Here is a 15,585-nt window from a genome sequence, read left to right as displayed (position 1 = left end):
GTACAGTGTTTAGGGGGGCGGTACAGCACCATGGTTAATACTGAGAGGAGTTCTCTCATAATACATTTTACTGTTGATTACTCAAATTTCAGATATTGTGCAATTAAAGAGGCTAGAATACCAAAGGGTTCCCCTCCATCCCTTTCTTCTCCTCTGTGAGTGATTTCAGGATGTAGCTTAGAAATCAGGTTTCTAGTTTCTGAATTATTAGTAGGGAACAATGTTCTCGTAATTGCTAACAAATGTATGTTGATGGTTTCAATGGGCTTGTGCTAGGTCTAGCTCATGTTTTACAGTGGGATTAGTATTAGCAAGTTGGACACAGGGTTGCTTGAGCATTCAGATGGTTCTTCATAAGGAGGGAGAATGCTAGATCACTTAACTCTACTAACTCAACTAACGAGTAGTGGTGCTGCACGAATCACTCCCAACATTCCTGGGGTTATGTACTTGAGACAGCATTATTAAATGTGCACTGATCTGCATACGTTAAATGCACATTTTCCGGATGTGTGCATGTTGTTACCCACAAAACCTTATGCAAAGCTAATAGCTTTTCCCCGAAGACATTTCTTTGCTGCTTCAAATTCACCATTGGCCAAGAAAAGGTCAGTGTTCTAGCCCCAGTACAGACAGAGTACCTAGTGAATGTTAATGAAATGTAGAACTTGTACAATATGTTGAGTCTCATGCCACCAGAGTTTTGATTATGATGATGTTCAGCTGATTCCAGTGCATGTCTTTGTAACTGCTGCATCAGAATGAAGCAGTTTCTAAGCATGTTGCCATAAATATAACCTTACCTGTTTAAATGTAATTCTAGAAAAAATACTACTTGTTTAGATCTTACTTAAATCTTCTATTATGCTAATTCTAAAGTGTAATATTTGTTAACAAATTAACCAGGTGGTCTGTGGTCTTGTTTTAGGTGGGAAAAGACAATCAAGGAGGCAACTGAAAAGTGACCGGGATAAGCCTCTTCCCCCTCTGCTGGCAAGAGTTGGAGGGAACATTGAGGTACATTTTTTGTTAATGTGAATATTAGTAAAAGAGGCATGGTTAGTTACCCTTTATGTTCATTGCACTGAGTCCTTTTCTCCTCATTATTGTAGGGACCATCAGACTTAGAGCACTGTCAAAAATGTGTGTCTTTAAATCATTCCTATGTATAATTACGTAAATGCAGCACTTTTAATGTTTTTAAACATTGCCCCCAAGTTCATAGAAAGCCCTGGTCCAAACCTAATCCTGATATCCACAGGAGTAGCTTACTCAATATCTGCAGAGGTGAGAGGCAAAGAAAATATGATTCTGAAAATATAAAGTAGAACATAGTGTTATGGTGTAATGAGGATTACTGGCCTTCCTCATCATTACTGGCCTCCTCCCTATCACATGTAAGCCCATATGAGGAATTTTAAATCAGGTTCCACTGTGAACACAATCATGACTGCAAATCCCAATTTCTATTCACAGATTAAGCGAGTATTTAAAATGATGTTTCCCCAACACAGCATATCCAAATGGGTCTGAGGAAGTCAGCCTCCCATTGAACAATAGCGTTGCTAGCTAAAGATGTCCAATTATTCCCACATGGCTGCATTGTATTGGTTGCCGTAGCAGCTGCATTAAGAAAGGAAGAAATCAGGCCTTCTCTTTTATTATTTAAAACATTTTGTTACAGGAGTGAATGTCTCAGAAATGCACAGGGTCTGTAGCTCCAGCTGCCCCCCGAAGGACCAGCAGGAAATTTGGCATGTATAGTGTAACTCAAATGAATGTATCCAAGTTTGTAACTTATGTCACCTAGAAGGAACACGTGTAGACTTTCTCTACCTATTGCAGATAGCACATTAAAGCTTCCTTCACGTACAGAAAATGTCTAATGGCTAAACACGTTTCCATAGAGGTACAGAAAATACATTTTCTGTACCTCTATGGAAACGTGTTTAGCCATTAAGATACATAAAATAATGTCATTGCTAAAATAAAAGGAAAAAAAAAACAGACGGCCAATAATATTGTCCAAGCCATTATAATTGCCAAGAAAAGTTCCATCGAGGCTCAGATTGCTGATTCTGAAGCCCACGGATAAGGCACTGGAGAGAAATGCATGTCAGTAAACGAAATACTAACAAGCAGCACAGAAGGCATCTTACATGAAACTCCAAACTGCTTTGTCCAAAGCACACTGAACCATAATGAAGATACTGAAAGATTTCATTGATAACCATTATATAGAATAGTAAAAGTTGAAAGAGGGTTGCAATGATAGGGCTGGAATCGAGTGAAAGCACTTCAAGAGAAGAAATTGTACAGTGCCGTCTCTTATAGTCCCAAGTAGACAGAAGCTTGAAAAGCTGGATATACATTACTATGTCTTCAGATCATCCCCATCTCTGGACCACCAACAACTCAATCTCCAATGGTATAGCTAGACCTGACAGACTATTCCCACTAGGAATGTGGGGAGATCAGAGAGTGGATGCGGAATTGCAAAAACGCATTGCAAATTCTGCAGGATACTTGAGCCGTGGGAGTCAGAAAGCCTTCAGCCATCCGGGAGGTACTAGATTTACTTTTGGTAAAAGAGAATGAGCATTCAAGGTAAAAGGATCCAGTCAAACATTTCGCAATTGTTAACATGAAACAGGAGGCACAAATAAAAGGAAAGTGCAGTCTCCTTGATCTGCTCAGAAATTGTGATTTTTAGAAGCTAGTAGTGAAAAGAAAATTGAGATTTTATTAAAGACAGGGAGGCTCGGATTATGTGCAGTCTCCTTTGATGCTGTTCCCTGAACACAGCTTGTTGCAGAGGGGAAATGACAACTCCAACACCATATACAGCCTTGAGGCTAATAGAAAAGGTTTAGAGAATTTGCTCTTTCCTTTCCACACATGCTTGCCCAAACAAATTTTAACCAGATCACCCAAGGAGATATTACACAGAGTAACTCAATGTACATCGTCATACCATCTCTTAGATTTTCTCTAATTTGTTATGACTTTGGCTCTGACCACATCAACTCCTACTCATAATATGATCAACCTGAAATTTGACGTTAAACCACCGAGGGTAAGTCAATGATGTGGGTTGTCTCCCTTTCATCAAGAAGAAAGGGGAATCTCCAGTAACTGAGTGTGGGGTAATTCTGCATGACCACAATCTTTCTCGAATAGCAAAAACAAAGAGAACGTCTCCCACCATGGCTAACTGGACACTTTCTTTTAAATACCAGTTAAATTGTTATACCAACCCATTGCATTTGGGATCGTATAATGCTGTTTTTATGTGTTCTATATTATGTATGCGCAAGAAATGAGTAATTTCTACTGATGAAAACTGAACACCATTATCTGTGAGCAATTTTTCAAGGAACCCTTCTCTACTGAAAACTATCATGAGAAATTCAAGCACTACACTAACTGTCATGCGTTCCACGAACATCTCTTCTGGCCATTTGGAATGATAATCGATTAATAAAATGGAAAATCATAAAAACAAGGCAAGCATCTGAAAGAGCCCAAAATGTCTAAACCCACCTTATGTCACATAAATTCAGTTTTTTTGTGGAATGCATGGGAGGAATGCAGGTCTTACAATTTTTATCAGCAGCTGCACATATTTCACATATGCAGACCAATTGGTCGCTATCCACATCCATTCCAGGCCAATAATGTAAACCTTCTTGCTGATTCTTTAAGGCAGACATTCTCATGTGCCCAGTGTAACATAACTCAAGTAAACAATTGCGAGGTCCTACGGTAAGTACACACTTGTCATTACGAAATAAGAATTCTCAATTTACAGAGAGTCCTGATGCAACTTGTGCAAAAGTATGAAGGGAACTCTCCAACTACTTACTCCTAGGTCATCCTTCAGGTAAAGATTTTTGAAAAGCTTCAATTCATTATCTTTACCATATTCAGTCACCCAATGACTTTCATCCATCTCTCCACCATTCACCAAACAAACATCACATACATTTGCCACCACATCAAAATCCTTATTATCCAACTCCTTATCTTCTTTGTTGTGCCAAGGTTACCTAGAGTCACAATCCACAGTTTGTTTTCTATGACTAGGAACAAATATAATGTCAAACATTCTTGAAGTTTAGAGCTTAATCTCACAATGCAATCTGTATAAATCCTCTCACCCCCGAGACAAAATGGGAATTAAGGGCTTGTGATCTCTTTGTATGATAAATCTGTTACCTCACACGAAGTGTCTGAAATGATCAGATTCCTAAACACAAGCTAATAGTTCCCGTTCAATTATGCAATATCTGCGCTCAGTCTCAGTTAGAGTCTTAAATGCATGGCTCACCACCCATTTAAAGCTCCCAGAGTTTTGAGATAACACTGCCCCATGTCATATGCACTTGCATTCACTGAAGTGACACATTTTATTCCTTTGGAAATTGGTTGCAAAGCAGTAGCGTTTGATTTGTGATTTGATAAATTCAAAGGAATTCTGCTGTTCGGATTTTCAAGCAAAGTCACACCCCTTACGTATTAACTGCTTCAATAGTTTCATCACAGATGCTAAATTTGGAACAAATCTTCCAGAATATTCACTCAAGTTCAAGCGTGGAAAAAATGCAAGCGCCATTTAACATTGCAATTAAATCATTTATTTTGGGTAGAGGACAACTATCCACAATGATACCACTATTGAGGGCCTTCAATCAACACAAAACCTGAGGCTCACATCGGTTTTCTTAGCTAGAACTAACTAACTGGGTCAGAGTTCTGTTTGAGTTTTATTTCATGTTTGAACCCTTGCAATTGTCCCCTTTTTTTCAATAAAGCTCTGGAAATGTGCATTTGATTTGTTTCTTCATGTCCATTCCCTTGAATACCATACACCGGAGTGTTGGTCGAAAACGGGATTAAAGATATTCTGGCAAGGCAAAAGCAGGTTTAATCACAACGGCCAGTAGAACAGTCACCTCCGTAGAGCTAAAAACTGATTTTAATTTGGTGCTTGCAGGCAGCTGTTCATATAATTGAAAAAGTGATGACCTAAACACAATTGTCTATAAAAGCCAACCACAGGTCAAAGAATACGAGTTAATAATGTACTTTTAGGGGAGGAGCCAAGATGGCCGACGGGACGGACGCTTGAGCTCCCGGCTCCGTGGACCGTCTGGCTTCCTTTGTTAATCCTGATCAATTCTCCTGACCTGCGCCGCTCTACCGCCGTGGATTACCGGCACTGAAGTGACTGGCGTTCTCCTGACACCTTTGTCGGCGGGTTTGGTAGCAGACTCGGTGTTTGCTTCGACCTCCGGCGCTCCCCCTGGTACCTGCGTAGATGGCCGCCGCTGGACGCCGAGGGATGTGGACGGGGTGCTGAGCTGGAATACTGCGGGTGGTCGCGGGGGTGACAACGCTGGCTGTGCGACTGGAGTCGGACCCTTACGTCCGGGTCGGACTCCCCCTCGCGCTGGCAGTGGTGTGGACGACGTTGGAGCCCCCTAATACTAGCTCTCCTCCGCCACCCTGACGAAAAGCGAGCGGACTCCATTTTGAAGTGTCTTCCTGCGGCGAACGGCCGGTCCTCACGGCAACCGTGGGGCGCTCTCGCCCTGTGCAGTTCCCGAGTGGAGCACGAAGTTTTTCCGGTGTCTAGATCCTCGGATCTCCGGTATACATAGTCACTTTTGTCCCGCCACTAAGTGCCTGCGATGGAGATAACAATGGCGCCTGTTCTTCTTGCTGAGACGCTGGCTGACCCTGGACTCGCAGGGTCTGAGCGCCCATGTGCCCCGGAGCTGATTGCCGCATCGGAGGAGCAGCGGGATAGGGCGGACCGATGCTTGGTACAGAGAGACCCGACCTGTGGGGATGTATTGGCCGCCCTCGGGGCGTTAAAAGTGGCAATGCAGAGTACTTGCTGGGCGCTGACCCGGAGAATCGATGAGGCACTGTTTGCAACGGGACGTTCCCGGCTGGAGGATCCCCCGCCGCCCATGTTTTCTCCTGGAGGTGAAACAATGTTGCAGAGCGGAGGGGCGGTGGCGCGGAGTCCTCCTGGCTACAATGTAACGCGTCAACCCATCGACACGGATACAGTTGCAGGGACACCCTCCACTTTGAACGCTGTGACTCTGCCTACGAACTACCTGTTGAGACCTAGCCTTTCACTTCCCTTGCCAGATGTTACCCTGAAGGCATCTATCGCTGGAGCTTCTGTGGCATGTTACTGCTGCGTTTGGGACCCTGCGGTACGATACGGCTTCATTGTCCCCTTTCCTCGAGAGCGGCCCTCTTGTCTCTTTGTCCTGGCTGAAGGTGACTCGCAGCAATGGACGGGCCTGAACCACGTCTGCCGGTCCGGACAGGGGTGATGGCATGCTCGTTGTCGCTTTGGTTGGATCGGCAGACGGGGACCTGGACTGATACACGTTTTGCTATATTGGCTGAGTAGTTTTTAATGACCTGTTTTTTGCTGCATGTCGCTGTGATTTCGCCCCCTGTTTCCTTCTTCTGCCGGGGGGAAGACTTGTGAAGTACTGAAGTGCTGGGTGGTATTGATTCGGGACCGCCGGGTTTACATGGGTCTTTTGATACTGTGCTGTACATGGCGCAGGAGGTATGGGCGGCGCGGGAGTCCGGGAGTTCGGCAGTAGGGTGGGCTCCTCCCCGCTTTTCCTTTCCCTGGGAGTAATAGGGTAGTGCACTCTTCTTTTTCTATGGTCCTTTTTCCTTTCTTCTTTTCTTAATTCTACATTTCGGGTTCCTATGGGGCGACAGGCACGTAGCTAGGGGGGGGGTAGGCCATAGCCTCGGCATGCGTGTAGGGTGGGGGGTCTTCTTCGGCACGTTTTTTATTTCTATGGGCCTTCTTTTTCTTTTTTCCGTCCTTTTCTTACGTCTATTTCTAGGGTCAGTGGGGGGGACTGCTGTTAGGAGGGTAGCGGCTGGGAGGCACACTTCGCTGCGTATCTATATCCTGGTATTACAGTTTCGTGCCGCCATTTTAGATGTGTTCACTGTTAGTTGACTCTCCTGTTGGCTGTTACCCATTTGGAATATGATCGTCTGTTCTGTACACTGATCCGTTCTAGCTTCTGTATCCCCTTACATAAAAATTTTTAAAATTAACTTTGCTGTCTCCTGCCACTCGGTGCACGTGGATTTATTGTAACATAGGTCGTATGTTTTTTGTGCTGCCGGGCCACCGAGTGGACGTATACTTTGCTATCAAGCTTCAGGAGTGTCGAGGCCGGCCGGATGGTTGTAGGCCCGTATTTGTCTTGTACACAGTGCTAAATAAAGGTTTTAAAAAAAAAAAAAAAAAAAAAAAAGAAAGAAGGCAGGCCATATGCACGCAAAGCATCCACCAAGGACTTGGCAATGGGGCTCCGCTGCACATAGATGGTAAGCGCTGACTGAACAATTTCCCAAAGACAGGGAGGGCTTAGAACTTAGCCTGCACACCTAACTTCTAACAACACTGATAGCATTAAGAGACTGACCTGCGAGTCACAGACTCTGTAACCTGCTTGCATGTCTGCTATGAGCCTGCATCTGCAATCTGTCATCACAGACCACCATTACCTTACTTTAGCACCTTGTTATAATCTTTTTTACCTTGCATAATCTATTTGTGTTACAATACAAAGTGGATGTAATAAATTAAGTTTCCTTTTTACATAAAGTTAAAAAAAAAAAAATAAAAAAATAATGTACTTTTACATAAACATCACATCACCTGTGTCCTTTAACCTTGTAACCTTTTCCCTACATGCTCGTTATCATAGTTCTAACAAGGTTTTAATGAAACATTACCCTTCTTTCCTCAAGTGTGTTTTTTGCTCTGTTCACAAGGCTTCTTTTCTGACTCTGCATGCTTTAGACTAAAGTTACCTTTGACCAAAAGTTTCTGAACCATGTCTCAATTAACAATAAAATTGAACACTGCTTGTGTGCTATGATTATAATCTCTTGAAGGCTTGTAAACATGTTTTTCTCTTCAAATTAAAACCTGCTGAACTCGAGTTTCGGCTTTCTGGTGAACTTCAGCCTGTATTGCATCTTTATGAAACCAAGGCATATATTGCTCTTTAACCACGTATCACTCTGCATTGCTCTCTACTAATCTCTGTGGTAGAGTAATTTCCTTACATTTTATTTTCCCCTTAGCAGGAGCATCAGCACTAAAGTCAAGTTTTATATATATTAAGTTTCTACCGATCCCTCCAGCTTAGACATTTGAACCCTTTTGTGCCACATACATTTTTAAGCATGAGGTTCTTCCCTTGCACTTTGTATATGCACTGAAATGTACAGAGAATTTGATTTAGTAACCATCAAAGGTGACCGTTCGAATATCTGGTGCAAATAGTCATTTTCTCATACTACCAAGCTGTACTTCAAAATAGGATATAGTAATAATGGTGAAGGGGGAACCTGAATCAGCCATTAAATACAAGTCCTTATCTTGTACATGTACAGAACACATTGGAGGTTTTACAAGTTCATCAGTATTTTCCCTTTCAACCACCAGTACCTTATTATTTCTCATTATGTCCTACACCTCCATATAACCATCATCTATGGATGAATCTTTCTCCACCTGAGCAACACTGGGCTTGAGTTGTTTTTAGTCTCCCTGCACATTTTGGCAAAATGTCCCTTTCACAGCAGGATAATTCTTTGAAGATGCTAAGAGTGATGGATCACCACACCTATAACACATTTTTTTACTCTCCTTACGCCAACATTTTGAAGACTCTTTTTTGCCATGTATGCTATTTAGGTAACACACTTCCTTTCTTTTTTACTAGTGTGAGGCTCATTTACCTCCTTTACCTAATTCATGACTGTTCAATTGCATTAGCTGAGGCAGCTACTTCATCCAGTGTAGGATCCACCATAATCTTCAATCTTTCCTGTATATGTTTATTATTCGTATTAACCATCAGTTGGTCAAATATTATCTCATTAGTCGTATTGCCAAAGTTACACGTATTGGCTAAACATCTAAGTGATGTGAGAAATGTGTAAAAGGTTTCCTCCTCCTTTTGCATTCTGATATAAAAATGATAAGGTTGCACTAATAGTAGGTTTAAACCTGACATCCATTTGTATCATGGCTTTATCAAATTCATCAAGTTCATCCTCCCCTTCTGAGGTTTCAATCTTAGCTAATGACCCAAAAACATCTTGCCCTTCTTAGTCCAGGGAATATAATGAAATGCACTTCCTCCTTTCTGCTGGTATCTTATTCCCTTCAACTCCCATCAAATAAGTGCAAAATTCCTCCTTACACCTCTTCCATGGAATGTGTGGCTCCCCTTTTGCTGGTAGGAACTTCGATGGAGGATCTAATTGTATCTTGATATATGAGACTAGATGCTCACTAAGTCACACCACTTAATAGTAGTATAGTTCCACCGCCTATGGTTTTTCAAACAATAGTATATATATTTATATATATTCACTGAAAAAACAAATATTACAGGGGCATTATAGTTAGGTTTATGTTTTACCCACCCAAAATCATAGAAATGTATACTTATAGTTATACTTATGTTGAGAAACTATAACTCATGGCCTAATGTTACTTATAGTTTCTTCAGAAAAAGAAAATTGTAAGTTTAACTATAACTGCTGCATTTCTATGCTTTGGTGTGGGTAAACCTTGAACCTAACTATAACGTCCCGGTAAACTTTGTTTTTTCAATGAATTTTTATTTTGTTTAATGTAAAGTAACATATATTTGGATCCGTGGGTACCCACGGATCCCCGCGGATGCCTGCGGATTCAGGTTATTTCTTTAATAACTCCAAAATTACTGAACACAATTACACAAGATACATAAAGGGCTCTTTTGTGACCAAAGACTAGCTTTCTGACATATTTAGTGTAAATCCGCTCAGCGGTTCAGCCTTAAGTTGGGTTAAAAAAGTACAAAATTCCCATAGACATTGCATGGGGGGAAAAGTATTTTAGGACCCCCCCCTTTTTCGCTGCCCCCTCTTGATGAAACCCCCTGAAACTTTCCATGCAGAGCTAGGCAAAGAAGGGCACTTTTTTGGAAACTTTCATAAAGATTTATCAAAGGGTGCAAAAGTTATTAGCAAAACAAAAAATGCTTTGTCTTTGGTCCTATCAGCATTAGGTTTTATATATACATAGAAAAAATGCTCTATTGATTTTACAGTATCATCACCACACAATATATATACATTTTTGGCCTCATTGTAGGAGCTCATACTTCCGAGTTGGTCTCATCCACTTGAATTACAATCCTTAGGCAATGCCCCCTCCCATAGGTCCGAAATGGTCCCTCCCATTCCCCCCAGTGGTCATCACTAAGCCTTATGTCCAATTACCCTGGAAGGGAGGGGCTGAGTATATCGCAAGGGTAGCAGAGTTAATTCAATTAGAATACGCTTCACTTGGACACACTGCTTGAGACTACCTGTACCATACTCCCCTGAGCCAGTGAGGAGGAGAGCCCAGGGTCTCAGCCTGAGGAGAGCATTTAAGCACAGCTACCTTTCCACAGCGTGGGACACATCTAGGCAAAGCCAACGACAAGAGCGGGCCTACCCGAGCCCGTCAGAGACTGTAGGAAGCTGGGCTGGGCACCCCTCTTGGCGCCACAATCGAAGATACTGTTTTGCTTCATTATAGTGTGCAGACTTTTCCGCTGTTCTTCAAGTGCACTTTCTGTATCTCAGGAAACCGGGCATCAAGTTGCCCTTTTTAATCCACAGACCACCTAAAGACTGGTGGCTTGGAAGCAAGAGGGCCTTCCCGTTGTTTAGTTGCCCTTGTTGGAGTTTGTCTCTCCCTTTCTGAGGCAGCAACTAGGATATTTAGATAGAAGTGGTGGAACATCTATTGCCCATTATTGCTTCCTTGGCATCTGGTCTGTCGCATTTACATTTTATAGTCATCACTTGGATGGTACATTGTTCTTTAGTTATGATTGTTTTTTAATGCTTGTTATTTTATCCTTTTTATCTGTGCCTATTTTGTGTACGCACTATGGGAAGGTGCAAAGCTATTGAATCAGCTCTAGGGGCTCTCAGTCATTGCAAGGTGACCAAGAAATCTAGGAATTGTACAATAAATTAAATTGACCTTTTGATAGAAGAGGTTGAATTTATTATCAGCAACAAACGTCCACCTAAAGGGGACCTGGGGACAGTGCCAAAGAAAGCAAAACATGATGCACACACTCTCCCTAACCGATTCAAGAATAAAATATTCCTTAGCTGATTCGCTAGAGAAACAGCTGCTAATGCTGCCCACCTTAATCCTAAGGATGATGCTCTCAAATGCCCAGACCCACCATATGTCCTCCTTCTGAAGCCAACCATTATCTGTTGTAATCGATTCCTAACTCTTGAAGCACTAACAAATATAACAAATGCTCCTCAGGCCCCAATAGAGACCAGAGTGCTGTCGCAGGATTGCATGAATTTCCCCCAGATCATCTCTCTGACTCACTAAAGTAATTGAGAACTGAGTTAGGGGGACTTAAGAATAGGATATTGCACCCTACTGACATGGTGAAAAATGTGATAGCTGTTGCTGAGGCCAAAAAGGTTGGAATACGTAGCTGTGGAGAGAGAGCCCCTGGGAAATCTTTAAATTCATCCTTGAGGGCAAGAGGAATTACTTAGAAGGCCAGAGAATAGGTCTGCCCAGGGTGTCTTGAACCATGAAATCAGCAGGGAAACGTGAAAACCGGGTCCAATTAAGACCCCACTCTGCCACAAGTCTATCTTTGGTCCCTATACCTCTGGGGGTGGGCTAGCAACACATAGCATCCAGCCCCTGCTAGATAATGTAAATCAATATCAAGGCAGTCACTCAAGGAGCCTTGAAAACGCAGAGTTAACCACATATCTATAGTCCGTAGACACATTGCCCAATATGCACACAAAACGTCTCCGTCCTCATTAGGACGGATTTATATGATCAATGTCCCAAAGCTCTCCCTTGCAGCTACGTATGAGGATGAAAAAATAAGGTTGCTCACTGGATATGCCATGTAAGTGGTTTCAGCTCAGATGTTATAGAAGACATCTCCTGTGCTAGAAGACACCATGTGTCTGGCTCTGGTCTCAACTGAATCGAGTTGACATTTTCTGATAGGAAACCTACCAACATTTCGGTGGCCCTTGATGCTAGGACCTGTGCTCCAAATGGCTCTTCTATCCAATTTAAATATTGCCGGGCAAAGCCACATACAATCAATACTAACTCAAGGCCACACCCGCAACTCGACCGTGACTCTGTCCGGGGGGATCTGAATTGACTTTGTGTGAATTATTCATCTTTTCTGACCCAACACGAATCACTTTAAAAAAGCTGTAATAGATCAACGACTAACACCATAGGAATAAATACCACTCTGGAACTGACTAATTTACCTCCAGTTCCACCTATTGGGGGTGGGCATTACAGCCCACAACTAACAAGCCACAAACTGTCCAGACGTTAAACACCTCCTTTAATTATCCCGTACTACTCGCAGAAACGATCAAGTCAACAAACACTTCAAACAGTGATACAACTGATATGCTAGCAATCTTTTCCTTGAACATGGCAGACTTAAAAAACAAACTACAATTGTCAGAGTAGAATGATTTCATCGAGAAATGTGACATATGCATATTTCAAGAAACCTGGAGCATAGAACCTGAGTTCAGGGCCAGGTACACTAATCATAGGATCCCAGCCAAAGCAAATTCTTGTGGCCAGCCCTATGGCAGTTTGCTAATATGGTTTAGAACTTCATTAAACTGTACAATACACAAGCTGGAAATCAGATCCCCAGATATCCAAGACATCCGACTTAGGTCAAATGAGGGCCTCAATGTCGATATATAAAATGTTTACGCTAGAGAGGTAAAGGACAGTAAAACATCAGAAACTCTCCACATTGCAACTGAAGGCTTAGTCATTAGAATATGGACTTATGGCTACAAATGACAGAACAAAATCAGACAAGAAAGGGGCTTTTACATATAAATGTCAAATTTTTCCAAAACTGCAAATCAAAAGCTTTCTCTATGTCCAGAGAAAACCGACATTTCCATTCCCTCATCTCCCTTTGCCGCATCCATCAGAGCCAGCAACCTCCGCACATCGAGAAAGGTGTTGTTTGCTAGAATTAACCTGTTTCGGTGCAGGTGTACCAGGAAGGCGTGAAAGTAGTCTGTTAGCCAGTATGCGGCTGAGTATTTTATAGTCCTGATTTAGGAGTGATAGTAAATGACATAAATGACATAAATGGACATCTTGTGGGTCCCTACCCTTCCTGGGGAGTCCCACTATCAATGCCTCCCTTACCGAGTGCAGGAGCTCCTCCCTCTGCTCTGCCGCCTGCTACAGGGATGAAAGTTTATCCACCAAAGTTGATCTGCAGGTGACATAAAACTCGATCTGTAGCCTATTCAGGCGAGGCGTTTTTATTCTTTGTCATCTTCGACAATGCAGCTTGGACCTCCTATATTCGAGGGAGCTTATTCAGTTCTTGTCCAGATAGGGGGTGATGGTGGAGATGGGTAACCCTCCAAGGTATTCCAGCAATTCGATGGTGCTCATCACCCCCCTGTGCTGTATATAGCCCGCTGAAGTTTTCAATAAACAGTTTTCAGATTTCATCCTGTGTGATAACTACCACCGCATTCAAATCTTGTTTGGCCCCTATAGGTAGTTTGTCTTCTCCTGATCTTAATAGCCAAGCCAGTATTCTGCCTGCCATGTCACCTTCCACGTGTTGTTATGCTATTTATTCCCTGTAGGAGATGTACCCCAACCTGTGTTGTATTTCCACATGGCGCTGCTGGAGTTCAGGCAGGGCTTTCACCCCTTCTGCCAACCATACCATGTGCTGTTCAGGTCTTTTCAGGTCATCCTCTACTTGTGACATCTCCCTTTGCAATGATGTATGTAACCCCATGTTGTTTTGATGCAGTGTACACTAATCACTTCTTTGAATGCATCCAAGTTAACTGCCTTATCTGTGTCTGATTCCTCATTATCTGTGAAGTAATGCTGTATGTGTTTGCTGATTTGTTCCCGGAAGAGGTCGTCTGTTAATGCTACCATTCCCATTCCCCACATGGGCACCCGTGGCTGGTTCCCACCCTCATCCCAATGTCAGCTTTAATGGGTTGTGGTCAGAAATGGTGTGTCTCAGGTATTCTGTGGACATGGTAGATGTGCTAATATCTCTTAGCCAATACTCTAGCCTGGTGTGTAGACGGTGCATTGATGAGTAGTATGAGTATTCCCTATCCTCAGGGTGCATGTGACACCACATGTCCACCAGTTCCATGTCCTCTCGCCAGCCCCTGAATCCCTGTGTTGCTCTGTTACCTGATGCCCCTGGGAGGGTTGGCAACGATCTATAAGCATCTATATCAACCTCATAGTTAAAGTCCCCCTCCCCAGAGACATGGAGCAGTAGGGTCCTGTAGCAGCTGTTCTGTCAGTGCGCTGAATGACTCAACTTGCTGTTCATTAGGTGCATAACTTGCTACTATTGATAGTGGGCCACAATCAAGTCTGCATTTAACCACCACATGCCTCTCCTCTTGATCGGCCACAATCCGCTGTACTGTATATGGGACCCTTGCAGCTATCCATATTAATACCCCCTGGCAAAAGCCAAGTGTTTGGTTGCATGTATCTGCCCTTTCTATCTTTTGACCAATTTGTTCAGCTCTACATCCATTAAGTGTGTCTCTTGCAGGCAGGCGAAATGTATGTGTTTCCACTTTAAAAATGTGTAGACCCTGTGTCTTTTGCATGGGGTGGTGGTCCTCCAAACATTCCTTGTTAGAAAGTTATACTTTGTCGCCTTGTGGATGGGTGGTAGTTCAGGTGCAGCAGCACCCTGGTGCCTATGTGAGGGTTCCTTCAGCTGGTAGAGGGCCCCCTGTCCAGGAGAATCCCAGGAATACACTTGATTTTGGGGTTACATTGATAACCAATACCTCCCCCGGGAGGAAAGCCCCACCAGGAAACCTCCAATTTCATAAACTACAAACAAATATAACCACTTTTATAGTCCATCAGTGTACCATCTGCATGATGGAGTGAGGGTTTGTGTCAAATTTGTTGTTGCCTGGTGCAGTCCTCGCTGGCAGGCCCACACCGTGGTTAATCTCCAGGTCCTCCTCCTCCACATGGGGCCTTCCTGACCCCCCCAATCTTCACAGTCAACCCGCGGCCAGCGCCGCTTCATCCTCATGGTGCTAAATAATGTAATCTACCATTCTTGGTATAAGGTTCAGGTCTTTTGTAGCCCTCAATTTGGAGGATATTGAGACTGAGTCCCTTGGTCAATCCATGTGATCCTTTTGAGTCAATAGTTTGCTTCATGTATCTTCTACCACCTGTGCTCATGCCTCCACAGCCTACTCTATCAAGGAACTATGTCCAGGCCTTTGAGGCCAACGTCTCCATTGGCAGCATCTCGCCCACCACTCTCCCTTCTCGTCCACCTCTGCTGGCACATTGATGCCCTTTGTTTGGAGCCCCAGTGTGAGGTGAATGAATGCATTTTGTCCATGTCAGTTTTTATAGTTTAGCCGAGTACA

The 15,585-nt window shown here is 43.1% G+C and overlaps 1 protein-coding gene across 1 annotated transcript in view; it reads left to right on the top strand.

Annotated features, from left to right (window-relative positions):
• The window catches only part of CHD5 (chromodomain helicase DNA binding protein 5), a 568,616-nt gene that overhangs the window by 302,471 nt on the left and 250,560 nt on the right, over positions 1-15,585 (top strand). The window contains exon 27 of the mRNA XM_085624078.1: positions 929-1,017. Coding sequence (XP_085480204.1) covers positions 929-1,017 — 89 coding nt within the window. The remainder of the gene's footprint in view (positions 1-928; positions 1,018-15,585) is intronic.

The sequence above is a fragment of the Triturus cristatus genome, chromosome 1_2, assembly GCF_964204655.1.
Source record: "Triturus cristatus chromosome 1_2, aTriCri1.1, whole genome shotgun sequence".
Lineage (NCBI taxonomy): Eukaryota > Metazoa > Chordata > Amphibia > Caudata > Salamandridae > Triturus > Triturus cristatus.
The sequence above is the reverse complement of the archived record's forward strand: the minus strand, read 5'-3'. Positions and strand labels throughout refer to the sequence as shown.